This window comes from Punica granatum, chromosome 4 (assembly GCF_007655135.1).
Source record: "Punica granatum isolate Tunisia-2019 chromosome 4, ASM765513v2, whole genome shotgun sequence".
NCBI lineage: Eukaryota > Viridiplantae > Streptophyta > Magnoliopsida > Myrtales > Lythraceae > Punica > Punica granatum.
The window spans coordinates 2,040,496-2,067,684 of record NC_045130.1 but is presented as its reverse complement, the minus strand read 5'-3'; the positions used below and the strand labels follow the sequence as shown (position 1 = coordinate 2,067,684).

At 37.7% G+C, this 27,189-nt stretch overlaps 4 protein-coding genes across 4 annotated transcripts; 1 reads left to right on the top strand and 3 right to left on the bottom strand.

Annotated features, from left to right (window-relative positions):
- Positions 1 to 101: 101 nt before the first annotated feature.
- On the bottom strand, positions 102 to 3,468 carry LOC116204946 (putative leucine-rich repeat receptor-like serine/threonine-protein kinase At3g53590). The gene is made up of 4 exons (XM_031537332.1): positions 2,733 to 3,468; positions 2,110 to 2,370; positions 1,166 to 2,017; positions 102 to 967 (listed from the first exon to the last, which is right to left on the bottom strand). The coding sequence occupies exons 1-4, from the start codon at positions 3,163 to 3,165 to the stop codon at positions 486 to 488; spliced, it is 2,028 nt and encodes a 675-aa protein (XP_031393192.1). The 5' UTR covers positions 3,166 to 3,468; the 3' UTR covers positions 102 to 485.
- An 8,513-nt stretch (positions 3,469 to 11,981) lies between these two features.
- LOC116203933 lies at positions 11,982 to 13,563 on the top strand. Its single transcript, XM_031535917.1, has 2 exons — positions 11,982 to 12,121; positions 12,210 to 13,563. The coding sequence occupies exon 2, from the start codon at positions 12,270 to 12,272 to the stop codon at positions 13,413 to 13,415; it is 1,146 nt and encodes a 381-aa protein (XP_031391777.1). The 5' UTR covers positions 11,982 to 12,121; positions 12,210 to 12,269; the 3' UTR covers positions 13,416 to 13,563.
- Positions 13,564 to 13,795: 232 nt separating this feature from the next.
- On the bottom strand, positions 13,796 to 15,693 carry LOC116203932 (UDP-glucuronate 4-epimerase 3-like). The gene has a single exon (XM_031535916.1). The coding sequence runs from the start codon at positions 15,351 to 15,353 to the stop codon at positions 14,016 to 14,018; it is 1,338 nt and encodes a 445-aa protein (XP_031391776.1). The 5' UTR covers positions 15,354 to 15,693; the 3' UTR covers positions 13,796 to 14,015.
- A 3,060-nt stretch (positions 15,694 to 18,753) lies between these two features.
- Positions 18,754 to 20,978, bottom strand: LOC116202828 (flavonoid 3',5'-hydroxylase 1-like). The gene is made up of 2 exons (XM_031534451.1): positions 20,019 to 20,978; positions 18,754 to 19,637 (listed from the first exon to the last, which is right to left on the bottom strand). The coding sequence occupies exons 1-2, from the start codon at positions 20,976 to 20,978 to the stop codon at positions 19,008 to 19,010; spliced, it is 1,590 nt and encodes a 529-aa protein (XP_031390311.1). The 3' UTR covers positions 18,754 to 19,007.
- Between the last annotated feature and the right edge of the window lie 6,211 nt (positions 20,979 to 27,189).

Genomic DNA, 27,189 nt, shown 5'->3' with positions numbered 1-27,189 from the left:
GGTTCATTATGTCTCACAAAGTAAATCACAGGGTGTTAATTACCCTCGAAAAATTCAATTTGTCCCAATCTCAAATCACAAGATTTCTACTTTTCTCCATATACTACTAAACATTCTCTTGCCCGGCAAGTAATTTTTTATTAGGTTTCAGGCAACAGAGCGATTGCGTGATTACCGGGCAAAGACAGCAGCTAGAGAAGACATTTAAAAACTAATTATCAGGACGGTCAATTGTACAGGTAGAACACGGGCAATTTACCAGACCTGATCTTTCCTTCATGCCCACGATCCAAATCGATCACAATCAGGCTGGGTTTTGATTAAGCAGGCTCGATCATAGGTTAGAATCAGCAGTAATGTTATTTCACCCTCTTGTTTCTGCAATAAAATGATTCACATTCACATCCCGAGCGACTGGAACTCATCCTACCATATCACGAACTCGATGATGTTTCGACTAATAAGTTGAACTTATATACGCTGGATCAGTCCCTCAGACCACAGTTTTCCAGTTCCTCAGTCACTTGAAGAATGCTAGGCCTGCTCTCAGGAACCTCAGCCATGCAGCCAAGCGCTATTCTGGTGAGCTTTTCTGCCTCAGGTTTGGTGAAATTCCCTAGAAGATTTGGATCGATAAAATCCCCGAAATTACAAGACTCTGCAGCAAATCTCATCGAACTGGTCAATCTCAGTTTGCCCGACAGGATTTGGAATACTATGACTCCAAATGCATAGACATCGCTCTTCTCGGTGAAACGCCCCGTTGTGATGTACTCAGGTGCAAGACAGCCCATGGCAGCGCTGGTTTTAAGGGTTGAGAAGATCACATCATCGGCGAGAAGTTTGGGAAGTCCAGAATCCATAATTAGTGGGCTTAGTTGCTGATCAAGGAGGATTTTCTCGGCCGATATGTTCTGGTGAACCACTGGAGGCCTGTTGGCTTCGCCACTGTGTAGATAGCCAATTCCTAGTCGATAATGAAGAAATCAATGATGTAAATTTACCAAAACACGGCTCAACCATGTATTTAAAACAGATTTCTTTGATATATAATCCCATAATTATGTTAAAACCACATCTTATACTTGGCTGTTCCATCTTTCTGTAAATCGTCATGCCGACTTTAGGTTTTAGAGAATTCAGTCATTTAAGAGAAACAACTTACCCTTTGCGATGCCTTTGGTGATGGAAATCCTCGTGGGCCAATCAAGGGATTGGCTGCTCCCGTCTTCCAATTCGAGATACTGAGAGAGGTTCCCCTTTGAAGCGAAATCGTACACGAGGAAACATTCTCCCCTGCCCTTAGAGCAGCAGAAACCTCTGAGTTGGATGAGGTTCTCGTGCCTCAGAGAGGTCAACAGGTTAAGGCCGTTCACAAAATCAGCTTCCTCAGACTTGCAGCTCGTCGCGTTGATGCTCCGGATGGCCACTTGGGACCCATCTCGGAGTACCCCCTTGTACACGGATGAGAAGTTGCTCCGACCCAACAAGTTAGCCTCCGAGAAGTAATGGGTAGCGGACTCAACCTCTTCTAATGTGAACCTGATGCCCTGAGGGACCTGTTGAGGCAGGCCAAGCCCGTTCCCGTAAATCCCGTCGTCAAGCGGGTCCCACCCGCTACAGTATTCAAGGCTAACGAGTGGGGATGCACTTCGACTACAAACATCCTTGGAGTGGTCGGTGCTGAGCCTGCTCTCAGAAGCATCAACCGTACTACCAATCTTCTGCTTCCCCCGGCGGAACCGATAGAACGTGAGGGTCCCAGTGACTATGAACACGATCGCAGCCGTCAGAATACCTGCAATGAGTGCCATTCGCGGTACCCGTGATTGACCCGAATGTGTCAAGGGAATCGCGGTCTGTGGGCCAGGTACGGTCTTATCCGTGTTCACCCCGAATGGAAGATCAGTTATGCCTGATCTGTCAAAATCGTTGCAGACCCTCATGGATGCAAACCCAAATCCACACAATCCTCGGTTATTCTCGTATTGGAACCCTCTGTCCAATCTCTTCAAACCTTAAGATTGGAAATCTATCAAGCATCAGGTATCACTCTCAACATGTGTAAAGATGAAGAAAAGAACTGCTACATGATTTTCGTAAAATTACCATTTGGCACGAATCCTGTGAGGGAATTGTTTTGCACATCAAGGACCTGCAGCTGAGGAAGGTTTGCAAGTTGCAGAGGAATTGTACCAGTGAACAGATTGAAACTTAAGATAAGCCTTGTTAAAGTTGCTAAATTCCCCAGGCTCTGGGGGATCTCGCCGGTTAATTTGTTGTGCTGAAGAGCAAGGACGCTGAGCTTCTTGAGGGACCCCATTCGTTGAGGAATATTGCCGGTCAGTTGATTGCAGCATAGCTGCAGGACTGCAAGATAATAACATATGCAATTAAGAATCATAACTTGGAAAGATAGATTTAGTAAAATTCTTCCATTTTTCCGTATTGCTGTTGAAAAAGTGGCCATTACGCTTGGTTCATTCACAGATTCAGCCACTATTACTTTAAAGCATGACGTGTTCTCTGAAATGAGCAAACAAGCCATGAAAGGACAACCCAGGAGCTGTTTTTCTTTCATTTTTTTCTGATTATATTACAGGTTCGAATTGATCGATAAGGAAAACCGTGAAGCACGCATAAAATGGTCAGAGCAAAACAGCATGTTATGTAAGCAGAACACGGCTACAAAGAAAAATACTGGAACTTGCGAGATGAAATCGACTGCTGACCTTGAAGACTAGCCATATTTCCGATTTCCGAAGGTATGCTCCCGGAGAGATTATTCATATTGAGGTAAAGGTCAGTCAGCTCAGTCAAATTAGAGATCTCCTTGGGTATCTCCCCCGTCAAAGAATTGTAATGGAGGTAAAGACCCGACAGGCACTTGAGCTCGGCCACCGCCGGTGACACCGAGCCGGAGAGGCCCTTCCCCTGCAACGAAATGTTGGCCACTTTGTGGTGCTCATTGCAGGCCACTCCCTCGAAAGAGCCGGCGCAGAAGTCGCCTTCCCTGGTCCAAGAAGTGAGTATCTTGTTGCCCGGGTCCAGAGAGGACTTGATCTCCATGAGAGCCTCGAGCTCGGCATTGCCACAAACTGTTCGAGGGCATGGAAATGCCACCAACAGAAGCAGAAACAGCAGACAACGGAAGAGACCCATCATAGTTTCTTGCTCGAGAAGGCCAAAAAATCTGAACTTTAGCTGCAGACTGGACTCAGTCTCCTCGAGAACATGTCGGGAGCTAAGGTTCTGCTATGTCATTCCGAATTCTGCAAATTTGATTGATGATTTGATTGAGAGGAAGGAGAGGAGAGAGTGAGAAAGGGGAAGTGAGCAGTGGTGTTTTTGTCTTCAAAATATCAGGGTGGAGGTGGAGCTGTGTGCCATTAATGTGCCACTTTCTTTCTTCCCACAGTCCACATTTGAGAGCTTAGCTCAGATATGGGTTCGAGTTTGGCTATGGCTTCGGGTTGGGGGTGAAGGGAAGATTTACGGTGACAGACTGACAGTTGTCAATGGCGGCTGTAATTGTTGGGATGTGTTTCCGCCGTTGATTTGAAGTTGGGTGGATGGTGCGATTGAGGATCGGTGGTCCGACTTTGATCAGATGTGACTTGTCTGTTTCTGTTTTTTTTTTTTTTTGGGTCCTTTTTTGAGCTGAAGAATCTTTCGGTTAGGCAGGGCAGGGGAGGAGCTTGTCAGCTCTGTTCTGCTCTGTTATGTTCTTTGTGAGTTTGATGCTCACGAATGATCTAAGATTTTTGTCATCAATATGGTCCTTTAAATATTTTATTATCATGAATTTGGTCATTTAATTTTTTTTGCTATCAATATGGTCCTTTGAAAACCATATTACCATCAATTTAGTTCTTCAAAAAATTTTGCTATTAATATGGTCCTTCAAAGATCATTGTGTCCACCAAACTAATCCTCCATTAAAAACACCGTCAGTATTACTTAACTCCGTCAAATAATTTCTATAAAAAAATAAAAATAAAAATAGAAAAAAACTTATCTACTGAAATAAAAAATCGATAATATTTCACAATTCAACACGTGCACTGTGATTCTGTCGACCGCTTAATAGTCTCCATCTCCTTCATCTTCGTTTTTTCCATTGATATTTAGATGAAGAACAAAGAAACCAAGTAGACACATACATTTTTAACATGAATATATAAAGACTGAATGTTATGAAGAGAGTATGAGAGAGACAGAGAGAGGGTAGTTTTTCTTTTGTCTAAATTTTTTTTCTATTTTTATAGAAATTATTTGACGGATCAAGCAATTCTAACTGTTTTTAATGGAGGATTGAATTGATGTCAATATGATATTTGAAGGATCATAATGATAGTAAAAATCTTTGAATGACCATTGATAGCAATATGATTTTCGAATGATCTTATTGAGGTCAAATATCTTTGAATAATTAAATTGATGGCAATGTGGTCTTTCGAAGACCAAATTGCTAGTTTTCCCAAGATCTAATCGAATCTAATGCCCCTACTCGGAATGATCTCATAATAATTGATTGATTATGATCCCCAAATGTGTGAACTTCATATCACTAGAGTATGTGCATCAGCTCAATATTTTGAATTTCCATCAGTTGAGTTTGAGTCGCGCACGGCGTTATGTTGTCTAGGTGGGGACAAAGATCAATTATCATAGGAAGAGAGAAGCACAATTTTTGGCTTTTTATATCGATATTAATTATCATAGGAAGCGAGATGCACAATTTTTGGCTTTTTATATCGATATTTTCTTAATTTAAGTCGTGAACCTGTGGTTGTCTTTTTTAAGGACAAGTGATGAAACCTTTGATCTCTGTTTAAAGATTGTTACAGATCTATCACTCGTCGAGGAACATACCCAACCAGTACGAGATGTCAGTATCAAAAGAACCCTATCAACTCACCGAGCTCAATCAGAACCACTGTGTAAGGGAACAATTGAAAGATTCTTTTTAAGGCTTTATTTGTTTTTTTGAATAATAATTCGATTCTATCTAATCCAACTATAACCTTCTTCAAATTCAAATATATAATAATAACTATTTTACATTTCTCTTTCATTTAATAGTACTTTCTCAATCATACTTTTTTCTAATTAGTTTTAAACTTTCATTTAATGATAATTCATCGCTCATACTTTTTCCTAATCATTTTTAAAAATAGTATTTTAATAATAAATTTTTCATTTACTTTCACATCTATATAAATAAATAAATATATATATATATATATATTCTCATACATCAATATATTTATCAACACTTATAATTATTATACAAAATCAAATTGATTTGAATCACTTATCCAACTCAAAAACCTCTAGCAAGCTAAAGTTTTAGTATTGAGCTCTAGGTAAATGATTGAAAATAAATTTAAGAATTGAAATCTTCGGTCACCCTGTCATCCTCTGGACAAAAGTTGCAATACTAGGTACGTCCTTATAAATAAATCATAGTCTACGTCCTATCCACCTAGACCAACTCTTCTAATTAGGAAGCTTTCTGCACTAGAGGTCTCTCGTTTTGGCCTTTACGAACACTACTCCAAGACACCGATCGTCTGCTCCATCGGAGTTCCATTAATCCTTCGACCTTCTCTTGTATTAAGCTTTGTTGGAGAATGGCAAGCCATCCGATGCTTGAAGGAAGTTCTTGGTGCACGTATGCCCCCCCAAACTTATTATTTGCAGAAATTGTTTGTGGGAATTCACTGTAATAGGACTTTATCTCGGAATTAATCCATTATTAGTTGGGGAGGGACTATTTCTCTCTTCTTCTTCTTTTCTTTTTCTTTTCTCTCTGTCTTTTTGGGTGGTTAAAAATTGGAAATCCATGTAGTAGAGACTCTTTTCAAACTTTCGATAATAGGTTTTCTTGAAATTGTCGTTTTATTAAGACCCCACCAGCGGAGTCAGTGCGCTAGACTTGACATAATTTCCAACAACAGCAGCTTACTAGTACTAGGAAGATTCTTTACTTTCCAATGCCAATTATATTTCTCGGTTACAACGAAGCCTACTACAATTACAGTGCCACCTGTTACCCATACGATTAAACCCCTCAATTTTTTTTTTAATTTATTGTCAATTTTTAAGTTGAAAAAAGTCAGAGGATCAATCGGTGGGAAACCTAACTCTTGCTGTTTGGCTCTGTAGAATTTGGCATCCCTCCTCCTCACCTGGTTTGACTTATTATGAGTGCGTTTGGATTGAGAGTTGAGTTGAGTTTTAGTTTTAATTGGTTTGTAATGATTGTATTGTTGAATTATGAGAAAAAGTGTGAAAAGGTAATAAATAATTGAGATAAAATAATGATTAAGTAATGATTATGTTATTGAATTGTGAAAAAGTAATGAATAGTTGAGAGAATTTAATATTAAAAATTGAATTGAATGGTTAAAAATATTTAAAAAATAAAAAGAAGTAATGATTGAGATGTTGAATTTAAAATAAGTGGAGTTGAGTTGAGTTGAATTAAATTTTGTTCATAAAACAAACACACCCGGTGGGAAGATCATATTATGATGATTATTTTTTTTTGAAGGCTCAAATCTTATAATTTTATACTCAGTTGAGATCTGGAAATGCGAAAAAACGTGATACAGCATATATCGTTGATCCATCTTCCGGAAAATAATTATGTTAGGCATTGCCTAACATTGGACTTAGTCATTTGTATGGTCCTTTAAACAGTATATGATAAAATTCTGACGCTGACTTCACAGTTCGCATACATGACTTCTGCTCCCCCAAAAAAAAGAGTAAAAGATATAGGATTAATAATAAAAAATATAAATGGTTCACATCTTAATAATTCTAGAATGAATTTTTTTCTTTAACCTAAAAATGTATAAATTTTTAAGTTAAAGAACCCCAGAATCTAAAGAATTCACAATTTGAGGGTTTTCTCGATTCCGGAGGTGGGGGTCTCAATTCCAACCACCACTCCTCGATTGGGGTGGTCGGCGCCTTCCCCTGATTGAGGTCGTCGGCTCCCTTTGTGACTTCGATTCAGTCCAAAGCTATAATTGTTATAAACTCGAAAGTTTATGTATTTTTACGTTAAAGAAAAAAATTCACATTAAAATTATTAAAATATGAAAAGTTTATATTTTTTTTTTGTTATTAACCCAAAGATATATGTGAAAATGAAAATCAGGCAATATACATTGTCCCGTTCCTTATTTGGTTTCTCTGGGCAACTTTGGATTCTCATCGCTCACTATGGATATGCATATATATATATATATATATACACACATACATATGTGATTAATGTTCGGTCATTGAATTTTTTTTGGGTAAATTTCGATGAGATCTTCTATAATTTGTGAAATGATTAACAACATTCCTCCCTTCAAAAATTAGCCACATCACTCATGCTTTTGTTGACGTAGCACCAAGAGAATATTCACGTTGCCACATGGATTCCATGTCATAAAACTGTATAAATGGAACCGTCACCTGATTTTTTATTCGAATCAAATCTTATCCGATTTAAGAAAAAGACATTAAAAATCAACAAAAAAAAAGGATGGTATGTGACTAATTTTAAAAGGAGAAGGTGTTATTCACCGTGTTACAAATTATACGGGGTGTTTTCGAAATTTACCATAAAAAAATTGATAGGTGTGGTTGGTGTTTCAGGGATATATATTCCCAATTTACTTCAAGATTTCAAATTATTACTGTTTAATTTTATTTGCTCTTTGAAGCTGGAAAGAAAACAGTGTACTTAAATAATTTAACCTATATGCCCTGAAGGTGCAGACCTAATCATTCTCAGGCTGCTACCATTTTTCAAATCCACCATTTACATTATTGGGCAATGTTTTATAAATTTAATAATAATTCTTTTTTTATAACAAAAAAAAACCGTTCTTTTCGAATGAAAAGAGAGTAAAGTATGAGAGATCAGTTGAAATTAGGTCACCAACGCAAAGGAATGGAAAATATGATACTTTAATAGTTTTATCCTTTTAATTTTGTAATTGTGCGTGTGGTTGTGGTTTCAAGCCTCGATTAGTGTAAGGCCCGCACATTCTTTATCCATATTCATAAAGACATACCTTCGTATATACATATAACAAACACAATATAACATCTCATTCCCCGCACATTCTTTTTTTTTTTCTCTCTCTTTTGAAAGCTACTGAACAGAGAGTAGGGCAGCTTTTATAATTGGACATTGGCAAGTTGTTGCTATCCTCCTTCATGGAGGATTCTAATTTTTTTGTTACAACTTGGAATTGAACCATTGTCTTTTTAAAAATATATATTCCAAGAATTGCTGACCAGCTGATGAGCCAAAATAAATATTAACCTTACTTAGGATATAGGCATGCTTATGCCTTTATATGCGCAAGTCTATTTTATGCCCTTGCATATAAGTATTTACATATATTTACATATGCCTTCAGAATCAACTATGATAATATAAAAGCAGGCGCGTGACACAAGAATACATCACGACTTTATTTTTTAAAATCCTCAGTTCATGATTGATTTTCATTTTCGATTGCTCAAATAATTTAATTTTTTATGGGAGGTTTGTGCATTTGTCGATTTCGACCATTCTCTCTTCACATTTTTCTACATACGTGTGTTGGGTACTGAGAGGATATTAATATATTTTCTTTTAAAAATATAAAAAGTTATCCATTGCGAAAGAAATATAAAAATAATTTTTGAAAAAAGTTCTCCAGATAAATTAAAGTATTTCTTCATAAAAAAAAAAAACAAAGTAAATTTTATATTCTTTTTACGTACCTGTGCAATGTGCACCTAGTTTACTTTTGTTTATAGTAACATTAGCCATAAAGGATATTACTGGCGAGGCCTCCAAATTTTTTTTTTTTAAAAAGGTGGGCATCTTTATAATTGTGTACTTTTATTTTTGGTAATATTAGATATTTGAGCATGTAAAAATTAATCTATCATTATTTTTTGTGCCCTTGTCTTGACGATTCAAAATATCATAATTGTTGATGGATAATAATTAATAAAAGAGTAAAATGTGATTTGCCCCACAGTCTTTGAGGCAAGAGGTAGAGTGTTCTTAACCTTTGAAAATTTGCACTTCACCATCCGAACTATTTAAAACATAGCAAAGTTTACCCTAGGTTACTTATTCCGGCAAATTTTCTAGTCGAGAATTAACTTATTCATTACAAATTTTAGAATATAATTTTAAAAACAAGAGACTTGACATTTGAAAGGGAAAAAAAAGGAATTCAGAACGTTGAAGAGAGGGAGGAAGAGAGAGAAGGGGGACAGCGGTGGCCGGTTCGAGCCACCTGCCACCACCGCTCTCTATCTCCGAAACCTCTCTCTACGAGATGGAAGAAGCAGATGGAGTAGTAGAATCACGTATTGCTTGCCAAGTTCAAAGATGAAATCCCACCCAACCAACTGGAGGAGCTCATCAAGGGCTATGCTAATCTCATCAACAAAATCGAAATCCATGAAGTCTTTCGAATGGTAAATCATCATGACAATGCTCCTGTCCCCATTTTTTGCTCAATTATTTCTATTGGAGCTGAGTCATAATTGAAGCCAAGCTTTGATTTCTCAATGATCTAAACAAGCTAAAAGATTGTACTTTGATTAATTGAGATAATTAAATTAGGTATTAGGATGCTGAGTTTATTCCCTCCCTTGGTGCAACGATCTTTTTATGATCTGTGGACATTTATTTTTTGTTCAAACGATATTCGTCTTCTGTCTTCTTCTTTTTTTCGTGTCTTGAGATGGGGGTCTGCCCGGACACTATCGCCCCCTTCTCTCCCTCCCTCCCTCCTTTTTTTTTTTTAACCTCTTTCAAATGTCAAATTTTTTATTTTTAAAATTATTTGATAAAATATATAATGAATAAGGCCGGAAAATTTGTAGAGAAAGTAATTTAGGATGAACTTTGTTCCGTTTTAAATAAGTTGGGTGGTGAAGTGAATTTTTAAAAGTCAGGGACATTCTGTCCCTAAACTCAAAGGATGGGGTCAAACTGCAATTTACTCTTAATTAAAAATACCGAGTTGGAAGTGAGAGTGCGTAATGTAATTGGTGAAAGAAAAGACGGAGAGGAAATTGGGTCATCGATGACAGTGAATGACATCACGTTTGGGTTTTGATTTTGAATTTGACAGCCACGTTACATGTAAATACATACATATATTTGTTTGTGCTTGACAGAATCATCTCCACCATTCTCGTCATGATTGAGGTCGAGAAAAAGAAGAACTCGACCTGTACTTTTCAAACAGAGAAAAATGATAATAGAGACAACAATTGCTCGCAATGATAACTGCCGAAAAATATCAAGAACTTGCCCGGTCTATTCCGATAATGTGAATAGCATTCACCTACCGAAGTGACATGGTCAATTTGAAAAACTACGACGTTCCTCGAAATATGAATTAGCTAAGATCAAGGAAAGGGTTTCTCCGACACCAAGCTTGCATTTCAAGATGATGATTTTTTTTTATAAAAAGAAAACCACGTCTCTTGGAGTGTTCCTAGAAAACAGTTTTCTGAACAAAACCCCGTTTTTTGTTGCCTAGGGAACCCTTTTTTGCATCAAATTTTGAAAGTTTAATTTCTGCAATTTTTTTTTTTTACTTTGTTGCGCCTTTTTACCATAAGATCAAAGTTGGATACTACACAGAATCTCTTTGTGTTTGAATTTGCGGTTGTTGTCCTTCTAGTCTCGATCACTTTCTTCTTACTTTTCGAGAATAGCCTTTAGAGTTTTCCATTTTCATTTTTGCTGATGGGCCACGATTTAATAATTAAAAAGTTTCACCTTTTTTTTTTTTTTGCTAATATATGTTCTTTTCTGCCTTCTGTACTTAGGAAAGGGAAATTGATCGAGGAAACATAGTCCGATTAACATATGTAATGGACTATACACTCCTAAAACGAGACACGATTTGCAATTGCGTGATAGTAGTGGTACGTGCCATAGGCCCTACATTCCGCTGAGAAATTAACACGACTAGAGACAAGTCCATAAATAGGGCATCACCTTCCCTTTGAAAGCTAAATGCTCGCACCGACTGCCAAAGTTATCTTCAATTCAGTTGCCCTTTTATGGGGCAAAGTTGGTAGAGAAGAAACATTATTTAGCAATTAAATATGGGTCGGAATATTTCATATATTTTTCGAAAATTATGTTTAGTTTGGCGGATGAATTACATTACATTAACTGAAGAAGGAATTATTTATTTAAAAAAAGCAAATAAATCAACTTTGATGTACGAAATTTCAAAACAAATGAACATAATAAGAAAAGGAATATATTAATGTAAAATTAAAATTAAGGAACACAGTTAGAAAAGTGAGGAAAGAGAGAGAGAGAGAGAGAGAGAGAGAGAGAGAGAGAGGAGAGAACATAGGGTATGAGACGGAAAAGTAAAATTAGTGGGTAGCTATTAGTATAAAATATACCATTATATCCTCGGAATCTTGTCTGAAACGGGTGTATCATTAGCATTTTTCACAAACAATAAAAAGTTATATTTTTTCTTAAATAGAATTGTATCACACATTTGTAACTATATGTTTTGATGTGTTTATTAACAAATATTATTATAGTCTTAATTAATTGAAGTATATGCGGCGAGGGTATCATCGAAAACATAAAATGAGATGAAAAAGTATCTTTAGCCTTTATAATAGTAGAGATAGAGAAGATATGAATGTAAGGAAAAAAATATGTATTTAATTTCATGCATAGAACATACTAATACTTCAATGTAATGCCCTTGATATTCTATTCATCAAAAACAAAAAAATGCACTTTATATTGTGCAAGAAAATTGTTGGGCCCTTGGTTTGGAAACTGATCTAATACTTAATGGACTAAACAATGGGCCTTCTGACTTGGGCTATCACACATTTTACTTGGGCCAAAAAGCCCAATTATTCCCCTCATCTTCCTCCATCTTCAGTTAGTCCCCTTTCTGCCACCCCCCTCTCTGTCTCCGTCTCTCTCTCTCTCTCTCTCTCTAGTCTCTCGTTCTCTGTTCTGCGTTTGGTTTCAGAGAGAAGGCCCGGCTTAGGAGAACTGCGGCTGAGCTAGCAAGCGACCGTCAATCTTGCCTTGCCGCCGGTGAGTTTCCATGTTTTTCTCCCTTCCCTTCTTCTATCCAAATGAAGACATGACCAGACAAGAATATGTTAACCCTACTTCGCCGTAGATTGGAGTCGGTAGAGTCTCCAGACTTACTGAACAGTTGGGAATTTCTTGGAGAAGTTTCATGCTTCTAAAAGCTCGGAAGATTCTCAGCTTCCCTCGCCATGGAAATTGCTTTAACCTGAATAGCCGCATAGGCATAGCTGACTTCACTAGACCCTGTTACTACACTCGCGGATCATGCTATAGTTCGTCGGAACCGCGGTCGGCCTCGACGCAGAAACCCAACCGAGCGAATGTTGCCGTTTTCTGGGACTTGGACAATAAGCCTCCGAACTCGTTCCCACCTTTCGAAGCCGCCACAAAGCTAAAGGCAGCATCTTCTTCCTTTGGCTATGTGAGGCACATGGTGGCTTATGCTAATAGCCATTCCTTCAGCTATGTCCCTCCAGTCGTTAGGGAACAGAGGAAGGAGAGGAAACTGTTGGATAAGCTGGAGAACAAGGGAGTCATCAAGCCGTCTGAGCCGTACTTGTGTCGGGTTTGCGGCCGGAAATTCTACACAAACGAGAAGCTCGTCAACCACTTTAGGCAAATCCATGAGAGTGAACACAAAAAGAGATTGAGCCAGATCGAGTCTGCCAGAGGGAAGAGGAGGGTCAACTTGGTGGCTAAGTATGCGATGAAGATGGAGAAGTATAAGAATGCTGCAAGGGATATTTTGACGCCGAGAGTTGGGTGCGGGCTAGCGGACGAGTTGAAGCGTGCAGGGTTCTGGGTCCAGACCGTGTCTGATAGGCCTGAAGCAGCGGATATCGCCCTGAGGAATCATATGATCGATATGATGGATCGAAGGAGAGCTGATTGTCTTGTTCTTGTATCAGATGACTCGGATTTCGTGGGGGTTATCAAGGAAGCAAGGGAGAGGTGTCTTAAGACAGTCGTGGTCGGGGATATTAGTGATGGGGCTCTGAAGAGAACGGCAGATGTTGGGTTTTCGTGGAAGGAGATTCTGATGGGAAAGGCGAAGAAGGAAGCTGTATCAGTCATGGGCCGTTGGAAGGACCGGGAGATACTTAAGAGATTGGAATGGACTTACGATCCTGAGGCGGAGAGGAAAAAGTATGAGTTTTATGATGAGATCGATGAGGACATCGTTCGGGATATTGAAGGTACTGAGAGTGGAAACGATGCTCAGGAAGATGATGTCCGAGGTTGGTGGGAATTAGACTCAGATTCTGATATCTCTTCAGCAGAATTGTCTCGGTGAGTTTGTAATGAGGCCCCAAAAAGGGTGAGCACTGAAAATTTGAAGAACAAAGAATATGTTGAATACATTACTTGCATTTGTGCGCTTTTAAGTTGATATTATTAAGTTGATTATCTCAGTGCTTCATGTAATGCACTAGTAGATGCCAGTAGTAGCAGCTTCTTCTAAACAATGCATTTGGTAGCAATGCTCGGGGAATTCTATAAGTCGTAGTTCGACATTGTGGTGAGATTATCATACAGCAAATGAAAGATCTTTATTGTTGCAACAAGCTCTAGTCGAAATTGGTCTGAGAGACATAGGAAAGTCCCATCAATCATCAATATTCAATAACTTTGTAATGTGATGGTCAACGACTGTACAATATAGCCTACTAGATGAATCAAATGTAATGAAATTGAGAGTATGTTAAGACATAACAAAAGCCCGATTTGATCAGCCAAATTATCTATAAACTCCAATGCTCTTTCAATAAATGGAGGTATCAGTCAATGAGGCACAGAGCAATGAGAGTAAATTGCACCAGTCTTAAATAACCAGCACAGGTGATCCATATAACCAAGAATCATGATCCGTTATAGCCCGAGGTGTCAAGACGTTTCACCGAAAGGAGCTCTTCTTTGAACCATTGTTGTAGTAGCTGATATACCACTTAACGAACTTCTTCAACCCAGCCTCTAAATCGGTCTTGGGCTCGTACCTGAGCTCGGAATGAGCCAAACTTATGTTCGCATGAGTGAACTTAACGTCTCCATTCCTCGGAAGTGGAAGCAGCTTCTTCTTGGCCTTCACCTTAAGCAACTTTTCAAGGATCCTAACAAGCTCTGTCACTGGGACAGGGGACGTGTTCCCCAAGTTGAATATCCGAAATTGGGCAGCCCCTTTCTTCTTGCCCCCGCTCCCCGTGCTCTTCTTAGCCGTATCCAAAGCCCCAAGACATCCCTTCACAATGTCATCAATATAGGTGAAATCTCTGGCCACCGAACTGTGATCAGGCCCCTCATATATTGTGATCTGCTTTCCTTTCAGTATGTTCTTGGTGAAGAAGAAGTATGCCATATCAGGGCGGCCCCAGGGTCCGTAGACGGTGAAGAACCGCAAGCCTGTAATCGAGAGCCCGTGAATGTGGTTGTAAGTATGAGCAATTTCCTCGCCTGCCTTCTTTGTGGCAGCATAGAGGCTTGCAGGCTGATCGGTTCGGTCCTTCTCTGAGAAGGGCACCTTGGAGTTAAGCCCATAGACAGAACTCGACGAGGCCCAGATTATGGCTGGCTGAGGGTTGGCCGACTTGCAGGCTTCAAGAAGATTCACGAACCCGGCAATGTTACTGTGGATGTAGGACGATGGGTTCTCCATCGCGTACCGGACGCCGGCCTGGGCAGCAAGGTGCATCACGTGGGTGAACGGAACCACATCGAACAATTTCTTCAGGAGTTCGCGATCATTGATATCGCCCTCGACTATGAAGACGCCCGATCGGGAAAGGAGGTTCTGGCGGGCCCGCTTGAGACCCGGGTCGTAGTAGCTGTCGAAGTTGTCGAGGCCAACCACGCCGTCCCCGCGCCGCCTGAGGGAGAGGGAGACATGGGAGCCGACGAAGCCGGCAGCGCCAGTGACGAGGACGGTGCGACCGGGGTTGGACCTCGGGGCAGCGGACTTGCGGAGGCGCTTCTCCCACTCGCGCCCGCCCCATGAGGCACCGCTCCCGAGGTTGCGACGAGGCTGGGAGAATGACGAGGAGGAGGGCGAGGAGGGAGGGGAGAGGAGGAACAGGAAGGCCATGAGGGTGAGGAAGAGGAGGGACCAGAAGGCGAGGCGGGAGAGGAGGGAGGAGTGGAGGCGGAGGCGGTGGATTTGGAAGGATGGCTTGTCGGGCTTGAACTTCCCCGGCGAGGAGGGGATGCTGTCGAGGTGCGACAGCGTCTTCAACTGCGACATTGCTTCTTTCTTCACAGTCGCACCCAAAATTCTAGGGTTAGGGTTAGGGTTCAAGGGGTTTTGGGTTCAAGATTCTTGATTTATCGAGGGGCTTCAATCCGCAAGGCCCCCCTCGATTGAAGGAACGAGGATCATCTCAGGGCTATTGGTTCTTGGATTCTTCCTTCATCCTTCATCGACATTGAATGGGCGACGGAGATGCAGATGGAGATGGAGACGGAGAAGAGGCAACGGTGTGATTGAAGAAGGAGGAGAGGCAGAGTATATTTGGGAATTGGGAGGAAGGATATTGGCGAGATTGCACACAATTTTCAACAAATTGTCATAATTTTCTTCGGTAAACAAAGTTCTAGATTATAAATTGTAAAAAAGGGGAAAAATAAAAAAGGCAGCAAATTAGTAACTTTTAGATGTAGATTGATCACGTTAAGTTGACGCTCGAATATTACTTAATTTTAGCCAATAAGATGAGAATATTATGGTTTTATTAGAAAATTATAGATCGTATCAATTTACCTTTTGATTGGGTTTTCATTTTTAATTCCAACTTCTCTCAAAATTAAGGGAGAAAAAAATTCTGGTAAATTTCATTATTTTTCATAATAGGAAATTGAATCTTTTTTATTATTTTCGTCCTAAAATGCACGCAAGGCAATTTATGATTGTTGCTTGGAAGGAAATTGGTGTCAATATATGAGAATTTTGACTCTCTCTCACTCTATATATATTTATCAATATAAAACACTTTAAATTTAAGGAATTACTATGTAACAAGTGAAAAACTTATTCGAATGTGGAAAATAATTTTGTGAATCATTTTCTTTCTGTAAGATTTATTATGATGATGATGATTATTATTATTATTATATGATGATGATGATATATGATATATATATATATATATATATAAAAGGGGTGTCACAATCTCTTGAAAGCTGAGTACTTAATTCTAAAAATTTAAATTGTTCTTGTTAGAAATCGTTTTGTAATTTAAGTTTACAATTTTTCAAAACTTGAAGATGATTGGATCATTAGTTACGTTAGCTTCAATGTTCATAACTAGTAAATCCAACTAGATACAGCTTGAATTTGAGGATTATGTTGAGAAATATTAAAAAACAACGCTATGCGTAAGAATTTATTTATCCTTTTCTTATAATCCAAAATTTTGCTTTTGTGAACTTAAATTAATTCGAAAGGACATTCAGCAAAAATCGTGAATCATGGCTCTATCTAAAATATCCTACAATATGTTGCACTGGATCAAATTCAAGAATAATTCCTCCCTCTCTTTCTCTTTTTCCCCCCTCTTCTGCGGCTACATTAAATCATCTACTCTAAGGTAATGGAGTTTTATTTTCCTTTAATCAAAAGTATTATTTTCGCAAAAGTCTATCTCACCCGACTATGACTACCAAACTCCATTCGCTACAGAACCCATCATCATCATCATCATCATGTTGATTACACTCCAAGAAAGGACACGTTCAATGTCTTCCAGGACATTCTCATCTTCATGAATCGTCGGTTACAAGACTACAAAAGGCAGAGTATTACATCGCAACAGAAGAAGATTACGGGTGATATGACATTATCGAGACGGAAACCGCTATGAAATAGGATAAGATTAGGTGTTACATTGGACGCACACATGTTGCTAGATTGGTTCCTGACCCCAGGACAATATACCGGGCTGGTCTATTCAATCGAAAACTCGGCGTGGACATTCCGTCAGAATTGGGCCCCTTGCACACTTATACGTGGCCCAATTCTGAGGGAGAGTTGGGCCCGAATATGCATACATATGTGCAAACTACTTGAAATAGATTGGACCGCTCAATTCATGCACGGAAATATCAAGAGTAAACTAACAATTTGCCCTATAAGAAATTGACATTATGTCAAATCAAATCTCAATAAATTTTTTATATTAAATTAGATCTTAACAGATTAAGTATACATCAAATGATCAATTCCGTTGTCTGTCATCCAATAGTGGACGGAAACATCTGATGTGACATTATTTCTTACTTTTTTTACATTAATTTTGATATTGACTTATTAAATGTACATCATATTACCTCTTCCCTCAAAGGGTTCCGTCGAATTTTTAAGGGCAAACAGACAGAATGGGCAATATGATGTACATTTAATACGTTAAGATCAAAACTGATGTAAAATTTTTCTTGATGTTAGATTTGATGTAACATCGATCTCTCGAGGGATAAATTGTTAATTTACTCAAATATTAATAGGCCTGAGGCTGTGGTTACTACGTGATAAAGTTTATCCATATGTAGTAAAAATGTTCCATACGCACACACTATTATTTATTTATTTATTTTTAATAACGAGGGATGACCTAGTTTTAGCCCGCTAATCTCCATTACCCACGTGATGACGTGAACAGCCTATAAATTAATAGAACAAGTGATTAGTTCGGCCACACTAAGCGTGCGTCCGCAGTGGCCCAGCTAAAATATTTTCAAACATGATTTCACTTCATTACTATCCTTTTTGCAAAATACCATTTTATGTTGTGGACATTTTAATATTTAAGAGTGTCAGTCTAATCACATGTTTCATTTATCAAATTAAGTGATGGAATTAAATTTTCAATAGTTGATTAGATTCCTCTTATTTAATAAATCAAAATGAAATTAACACAATTTATTAAATTAAGTCAAAAGAATCTCTTAACAATGCTTGATCACTTAGTCGACAAGCTATATTCTGGATTTGCAATTATACCCCTATTTTTTTTCCTCATTGCACATCAGTCCAATTTCATTCACAAATGCAAGAGGAGGAGAGAGCGACGGAACGGAAGTGTGACGGCAGTGGCTTCAACATCATCCAACACATCCATAGTCAGGACGGCTAAAGACATCAGAGGTCACCGACAATCTCGTTGGGTGTTGTTGGCACCGACCTTGGAGCTTGCACCGCTCGAAATTAGGCCACCTCAGGGGATTCAATGGCGGAGGCTTACGCAGCGTTTGATTTCAAAATAAGATTTTGATTTTAAAAAAGAATTGTATAAATGGGGCTCACCATTTGACTTTGTATAAGTTATTTTGTTTTATTGTGAAAAGAAGTTGTATAAATGGAACACACTCTTTGACTTTGCATGAGTTATTTTGTTTTATTGTTGGTAGAATTAGGTTAAAGTTGTGATTTTAAAATCACATTTACAAACCAAAGAAGCCATTAGTCACCGAACCCCATATCGATCTCTGCTCTATTCTTCAATCGAAATTATTTGTAATTTCAAAAATAAGATAATATAAAAATATAGGTTAAAATTTGGAAAGCTAAAAGGTTAGTGTCATTACATAACTATAACGATTAAAAAAATAAACTTCAGATTTTTACCACTTAATACTATTTCCCAACCAAATAAGATGCTTTCTTTCGCCAAAGATTTGCTTATTTCATTAAACACTTTATTATATTCAACACTCAAATTTTTTCGCCATGCATTATGATATTCAGAAATCTAATCACTCCTGATTAATTAAGTTCAAATCATGTCGACTCACTAAGGGTACAAGACTCGAACTAAAAACCTCACTTGAAATAAGTAGCGAACCATTTCAACTAAACAATCTAAACGAGCCTCTTTTTTATTATTATTATTAAAACTGCATTGGATTATGGGATTCTTCTAGCTGGTGACCTTGGAGTCGGAATAGCTACGAGCGGAGTGGCCTTCTCCAACACAACCCCAAACTTCTCTCTCGAGTCTAGCTCCACGCCCTCCGGCACTTCCCAGTCGAACACGTGCAGGAGCGTCGCAAGCACGTACATCAGCATCCGCTCCCCTAGCTGCAGCCCAGCGCATATCCTTCGGCCGGACCCAAATGGCAGGTAATACATAGCGTCCCCGGAGTAGCTCAGTTTCCCATATTTCCCCTCAGTCAGGAACCTTTCTGGCCGGAACTCTGACGGGTCGTCCCAGTACTGCGGGTCGCGGTGCACTGCCCAGGCGTTCAGGAAGACCTTGCAGCCCTGCGGGACAGTGAACCCGCCCACGGTGCAGGACTGGGTCGGGCTCCGGGGCAGTAGCAGCGGGGCAACCGGGTGCAGTCTCATGGTTTCTTTCACGACCGCATGGAGGTAAGGGAGACGGCTGATGTGGCTCTCCTCGACGGTGTTGGTGCTGCCTACGACATCGTTCAGTTCCTCGTGGATCCGTCGGAGGACCTGCGGGTTGAGCAGAATCTCTGTCATTGTCCATTCCACTGTTGTCGAGGTCGTGTCGGTGCCACCCACCACAATGTCCTGTCAACCAACACATCTCCAATAATTAATTAAATGCATAAAACGCACATGTTATAATATCATGGTTTTATATACAAACTAATAGTTAGTTCATTGAGTTGAGACTCGTCAATCCACTAAAATTTGCCATCGTTACTTTATAAGTTACAACGAGTGTCATGAAATTACATACACTGAATATTTTCTCCCGGTCCATTGATGAATTAATCACATGCAACAATATTGGTCCATAGAGCAAAATCTAATTGGTTTCATGTTAGATATTGTTTTTGATGCGTGGCGAGAGGGAAATTAAACAAAGACATTCGTGGTATGGCCGGTAGAACATCGAAATCAAAGGCAAATTAAGGAATTCCGCCACTATATATATATACACATTACCATGAGAAGAGCCTTAATTTGATCCTTAGAGATGGATCTCCCACAGTTCTCCTCATCCTCGTCCTCGTACTCCATAAGGAATTGCAAGAAATCCCTTTTTGTCCGATCATCGCACGTGTTCTTTTCTTTCCCTTCATTATTTACCTCCTCGCACCGAGTGATAACGAAGTCAAAGATCCGTCCCAGCCAAGAGGTGACCTCCTTCATGTCCCTCTCCACCCCTTGCAGGTCGAAACTCGCTAGGAAAGGAAAGAAGTCCGACACGTTCGGTCTCCCTAGGACCTTGGTTAGCCTGAATGCAGCCGATCGAAACTCTCCACCGAGCCTGACTGCCCGCCCTCCCTTTAGGGTCCTGCCCCAGAACATTCCCGATATCATGTTCACAACCGTCACGAATGCCAGCTCCCCAACATCGATGGGCGTGCCAGACTTTCCACAGACATCCTCGATGCTCTTCCAGACTTCATTCCTCCGGAGATCGTAAAATGCATCAAGGTTGGCACTACTCTGCATCTCTCGGACAAATAGTCTCCGTAGCTTCCTCCACTTGGGCCCGTACGGGGAGAAGGCTATATCGTTCCCGCCATATGAGAAGGCCAGTGCGGCAATGTTAGGGTTCCGGTTGGCGAACACTATGTCGTGGTCACGAACCACTTCTTTGACTAGAGATGGTGAGTTTATGATGACATAGAGTCTGGTCCCGAGGGTTATCTTATATATCGGGCCGTAGATTCGGGCCAACTCCATGAAAACTTGGTGGAGGTTCGAGCCTAGGAAGGGGAGGTACCCGACGATCGGCAGACCCCAAGGCTCAGGCAGTAACTGCTGGCCTGGCTTCCGGACCTGTCTCGCTCTCTTGACGAGCAAGAGCCAAAATGTGGTGGTTGATGATAAGATAATTGCGACCAAGAAAGCAAGAGTTGCTGCCAGTGATGGCCATGGTGAGCATAACTCATTCATGGCGCTCAATCTTATTCTTACTGCTCGAATTACAGGGATATGGGATATATAGAGATATGCGTATATATATATATATATGAAGCTATTTTTGCTAATATATCCCACTCTGAAGGGCTTTTTTTTTTTCCGATTATAAGATAGATCAAAAACCTAGTATGATTGTAACCAACAAAAAAAAGACCTAGTATGATGATCAAGAAAAGGAATAGCATAGTGGTGTACCTCCCACCTGATGACCAAGAGGTCTCAGGTTCGATACCCAGTGGGACTACCCGTGCCTCCTTTATTAGATATTTAAGATTTTTATTTCAATGTACTAGGTCCATGAGTCTCCCTTGTAACCTAAAAAAAAAAGACCAAGTACGATGAACCAATGTGGATTTGTTCAAGCGGTTCGGCTCTTGTTCCGCTTAAGTAATGTCCTTAGTGGGTCGACCCGGCTAGATGGAATTAGTCGGGACCTAATTGGGATTCCGGATACTAGAGTTCACACCGAAAAATACTAGTACAATGAAATAGAAATATAAATTAACACTGATAGTCTCACTATAATATCGAACCCGCAACTTGTAAATCATTATGATAGTAGCATGTCACCTGTGCTACTGAGCTATGCTCTCTTTCATTGGGCAATATTGATATAGATTAACTTAATTTTTAGAACTATCCAAACTTCACTTACTTATCAATCATTTTGGAATTGAAAGGCAAATTCATCCCTCAAATACGCGGGATTTTTTCATTGGCTTTTCTGATTAAGATCGTAAAGGATTGCATTTCAAAACCGTTGATATGTCTCGACCAAATACAGAACGAAAAATGGACGGGAAGATATATATAATGACTCATTTCTATAATTGAATGAGGTGTGGCGTATATATTGTATATTGCTTGTTTCAATGATGCAAATAACAACGTCTGTTGGAGTGCATTTTATCCTCTTCAAACGTTCGATTCGACTATCGAAAAAGACTGAGGATCAAACATTCGTCCTGCCAGACCATATCTCAGAAATGTAAACGTGATGCAAATGCAATGTCTCGTGAAATTTCAGAAAACTTACAAATTATAAAGTAATCATAATTAAGAGAAATGTTATTTCCTCCTATTCACTGTGCCGAAATATCTCTCGAGAAAGATAATTAAACGGATGGCATTTGTGATGATAATGAATAATGCTACTTTATCATCCGCGTGAGTGTGACTTAATTAACTTGTTTTGTGAACTTTGTGAGATATTCATATGGGACATGAAGATTATTCGAGCCAAATCCATATATTTGTCGTTATTATAAAATAGTTACTTTATTCCCTGATATGGGAAGTTCTTCGTACTGGGAGTAAATGGTCGGGTCAGTCCCCATTTTTACCTTTTCGGAAAGGGTTTCTCAAAGTATGAAGCCGCCCAAGAACCAAATGAAACACATATTTATAAAAAGAAAAAAACGATGGATGCGTTCCGTCCTTATTTTCGTTCGTGTTTGTTTCTATGTAATGTCCGAACATTGTAAAGTTCAATCTTTACATAATATTTTACTGCGTTTATTTGTAAAAGTTATAAAAGTTAATCATTATAATCATTTACTCGAGTTAGAACTTTACATCCGTGATCGGTAAAAACTTTGCATTCAATACAAGTAGAATTGTTAGATTATAACGAAAATTACGGTCGTTGGCTCACAGTCATCTCTATAAAAATAAATCATATATTATATTATCACTCACATTTTCGTAATCCAATATAGTTTTCCAAACACAATAATTTCACATTTCAACTTTTAATCTAAGAAAAAAAATTTCATAGTTAAATTTTCCATCAAATCTTTACATTTCATGTAATCTAACAATACTCGAACCAAACGCCTGTAGGGGTTTGTTTCTATATAAAATTCGAACTTTACATAGTATTTTACAGGGTTTGTTTGTAAATGTTGTAAAAGATAATCATTGTAATTATTTGCTCGAGCTAGAACTTTACATCCGTGGTCGATAAAGACTTTACATTCAAAACATGTGGAATTGCTAGATTACAACGGAGATTACAATCGTGGAACCCACAATCATCTCTACAAAAATAAATCATATATTATATTATCACTCACATTCCTCATAATTCAATATGGTTTACCAAACACAACAATTTCACATTTCAACTTTTAACCCAAGAAAAAATTTTCAAAGTTAAATTTTCCCTCAAATCTTCATATTCCATATAATCTAACAATACTCGAACCAAACGCCTGTAGGGGTTTGTTTCTATGTAAAGTTCGAACTTTACATAGTATTTTACAACGTTTGTTTGTAGAAGTTGTAAAAGTTAACTATTATAATGATTTGTTCGAGTTAGGATTTTACAATCGTGGTCGGTAAAGGCTTTGCATTCAAAACAGGCGGAATTGTTAGATTGCAATGGAGATTGCGGTCGTGGGACCCACAATTTTCTCTATAAAAATAAATAATATATTACATTGTCATTCACATTTCCTGTAATCCAAAATAATTTACCAAACATAACAATATCACATTTCAACTTTTAATCTAGGAAAAAATTTCATAATTAAACTTTCCCTACAATCTTCACATTCTACGTAATCTAACAATACTAGAACCAAACGCCCCAATGTAAAATTCGAACTTTACATAATATTTTGCAGCGTTTATTTGTAGAGGTTGTAAAGGTTAATCATTGTAATCATCTGCTTGAGTAAAACTTTACAGCTGTAGTCGGTAAAGACTTTACATTCAAAACATGTGGAATTGTTAGGTTAAAATGGAGATTACAGTCATGGAACCCTCAATCATCTCTACAAAAATAAGTCATACATTATATTATCACTCACATTCTTCGTAACCGAATATAATTTACCAAACACAACAATCTCACATTTCAACTTTTAATCCAGGAAAAAAATTCCATAATTAAACTTTTCCTCAAATCTTTACATTCCATGTAGTCTAACAATACTCGAACCAAACGCCTCCTTAACTGATTGACATATTTCTTGTAGTATTGGATGATAAGTATCACATGTATGGATTTTTTGTCTTCTCAAAATACTTGTGTTTTCCTTATCCAAAAAAAAAACCTATGTTTTTTTCGGTGCAAACCTGGTATCTGGAAATTTAATTGGGTCTCGACTAATCTAGTCGAGTTGGATCGGCCTACTAAGGAGTAAAACTCTCTCGGCACGGATTTTCTGCATTCACAAGAACTCGAACCTGAAACCTTATTTGAGTGGAACAAGTGCATAACTGCTTAAACCAACCCACGTTAGTAATACCTATGTTTTAATATAGGGTCATTTTTCGAAATATACTCTTTACTAATTGTAGAGTCCGCGCGTTGCATGAGATAAAGCGTGATTCTTTCATATTTTTATTATATAAAATATTGTCATAAGTTGTTAAAAGTAATAATTTAAAATCAATAACAATGTACTATATTACTCTGATATATATATAAGATTAATAATATTATTATTATTTTATAAATAGGATGATGAACAAATTTAGTACATTAGTACAAATAAAAGAGGTAAAAAATGAAAAACTCATGTCCGCCAATTTGAAAAGAGATTATGCATAAAAAGATTTCGGATCATGTTACATCGTGTCTTATGTTAAATACATACATAAATTGGAAAATCCTAAATTTTACAAAAGATTACATGTTGAGTAATTAAAAAGTTAAAAGAACTCACCTTTATGACTAATGGTAAATGTACCAAAATAAGATTGTGTGAGTACAAAAAATTAAAGAACCACATCTAGTGGTAGCAATTTTTTTTAGAACCAAATCGACACGTCCGCTATTTATATATAAAAAAACACATCATATGTATATATATCTATAAAAGAATATATGATCTTATTTGCTTTTTGAAAAGCAAGTATAATTTTACGTGATCTGTTTTATCGAGATCTTTTCATAAAATATTTTTAATTTAAAAAATAAAAACTGAGAAAATAGTGAATGTTCCCATAAATTTATATATCTATATCTATATGTTTAAAAAAATTAAAAAATTCGTCTTCTAAGAAAAGTTCAAAACATTGAGAAATTAACGATAGTCTCATAAATTTATATTTATATGTTTTAAAAGCTTTTAAATTAAAACGTTTAAAAAAAGGTTAAAAAATCGAGAATAATAACTGATTTCATAAATCTATATTTATATATTTAAAAAAAATTCTTAATTTTTTTTAAAAAAATAAAAAAATCGAGAAAATAATGACTGATCCCACAAATCTACACGTCTATATATTTTAAAAAATTAAAAACTTTGTTTTTAAAAGAAAAAATTAAAAAAATTTCATTCAGCAATCCAGATATTATGAGATAGTATAATCGAGTCCACCACAGTTCCACTTTATATTATATATATATATATAGATTTTTGTGTGAGTCCCAAATGAATTTCCTGAGTGTCGACTCTCAGACTGCATTAATTGGAATTGGAAGGGTGTTATGTGTTAATTGATTAACATAGCAATAAGGGTGAAATTGGAAAAGGACAAAAGTGAACGAGATGCCATCATAGATATGCTAAGGATACCGACAACTCGATCAGAAACCCCATCCTTTTCTTTATCTTCTTGGGAAGATATTTCGGCATATGAATGCGAGGAAGAATTAACATTTCTCTTCGCAATTTGCACTATCAAGGACCAAGAAGGGATGGTTTAAGCGTAATATATTTATTACTCTTAAATAAAATTTTACATTCAAACTTATGAATATAGAATCTTCTTGATTAGAAAAATTTTACTTCTTGATAGGCCAACTCGAATCAAACTGAATTAATCAGAGTATATTGAATTTACAGTTATGAGTAGCGCATCGAAAAACAAAGCAATAAATATAATATAAGAGAGTGGGTATGAAAAGTTATTGCCGAATTGAAAAAACTCCACCTCTCTTAAACAAACAAAAAAAAAGAAAAAATCCACGTGAGAAATGAACTAATGAATAAACAATTGAGACACGTATAAAAGTATTGCATCCAAAGAAAAAAAAGATTCCTAGTGCTCACCGATAATAAAATTTTACATATCTCAAGAATGGATCGATTGGTCTATGATACATTGAGTTGAAATTATATGTATGACACATACAAGAAAATTACTTGTACTTTTTCGTGTAAATTGCTTGAGATGAAGGAATTTACTTGTTTTTTTTACACAATTTACTTTAGTTTTAAGTAAATTACTTGAAATTTTTTAAATAAACAAATGTATGTACTATATATGCATTTTAAACATAATTATCATAAAATTTTCCAGAATGGACGCTTTCATGCAAATAAAATAATATTATTGAACGGTTGCATAATTGAGGTCTTGACCTCAGTACTGTTTGAGCGATCATGCCAGCTCATGCTCCTACAGGGAGAGCCATTTTCCATTAATTGGGCCGGTCTTCCGGGCCCGATCACTCTTTATTCTGTCGAAAATATATTCATCAAAAGACTATTCTGTTGAAAATCCCTCTTGCACTGTCCATACCAGAGATTTGCTTTCGTTATCTTTTCGATTATAGAAGAAGGTGGTCCATGAATTCGGCAATAATTAGTAAGAATGAAAATCAAACCAATGAGCATCTGCCAATTGGATCCGACATTTCTAAGTTTCACATGAAAATTAGTGTCATCGTATCAAACTTCTTTTTTCATTGAAAAATATTTATGTACTTCTGATCTAAAAAAAACAAACAAACGAGTACAAATCATGACGCAGGAACCGGGGGTACGTCCGGGAACAACACACGTTTCAACGTCTCCAGTCTTCCATTATTAAATGGCCGAAAGTTTAGCCTGTGACTTTGTCGTGGAAAAGATGATATATAATGAGTTTGATTTTGCAAATTCATTTGCAAAAAAGGGCAATTTCCTGCACTCTCTGCTTGGCAGGGACGTTGAACGTTTATCACTATAATGGAGGACATCCTAACAATTGCACTCTCTATGCTTATCACTGTCATGTACATACATGTTAGGTAGTACCATTGAGCTTATAACGGTCTTTATGATTCGCATTTTAATCTCTATCATACCCAAAAAATTCTAAAAATTCCCAGATAACTTATGTGATTACTTTAAGTAACCATTCGTCAATCATTGGATCACCTACTCACCTCTATCTTTCCTCTCTTTCTTTTTCTTTTTTTCGGTTGAACCACTTAAATCTAATTTTAACCCTGGAATTGGGTTGC

Excerpts from the sequence above, each read along its gene's own strand:
- LOC116203933 (XM_031535917.1), top strand. The coding sequence starts at position 12,270 with ATGCTTCTAAAAGCTCGGAAGATTCTCAGCTTCCCTCGCCATGGAAAT.
- LOC116203932 (XM_031535916.1), bottom strand. The coding sequence starts at position 15,353 with ATGTCGCAGTTGAAGACGCTGTCGCACCTCGACAGCATCCCCTCCTCG.
- LOC116204946 (XM_031537332.1), bottom strand. The coding sequence starts at position 3,165 with ATGATGGGTCTCTTCCGTTGTCTGCTGTTTCTGCTTCTGTTGGTGGCA. Across the intron at positions 2,018-2,109 it reads CACAGGATTCGTGCCAAATG|GTTTGAAGAGATTGGACAGA; the intron begins GTAATTTTACGA and ends TCCAATCTTAAG. Across the intron at positions 968-1,165 it reads CACCAAAGGCATCGCAAAGG|GAATTGGCTATCTACACAGT; the intron begins GTAAGTTGTTTC and ends ATTATCGACTAG.
- LOC116202828 (XM_031534451.1), bottom strand. The coding sequence starts at position 20,978 with ATGAATGAGTTATGCTCACCATGGCCATCACTGGCAGCAACTCTTGCT. Across the intron at positions 19,638-20,018 it reads AAATTAAGGCTCTTCTCATG|GACATTGTGGTGGGTGGCAC; the intron begins GTAATGTGTATA and ends GTTGGTTGACAG.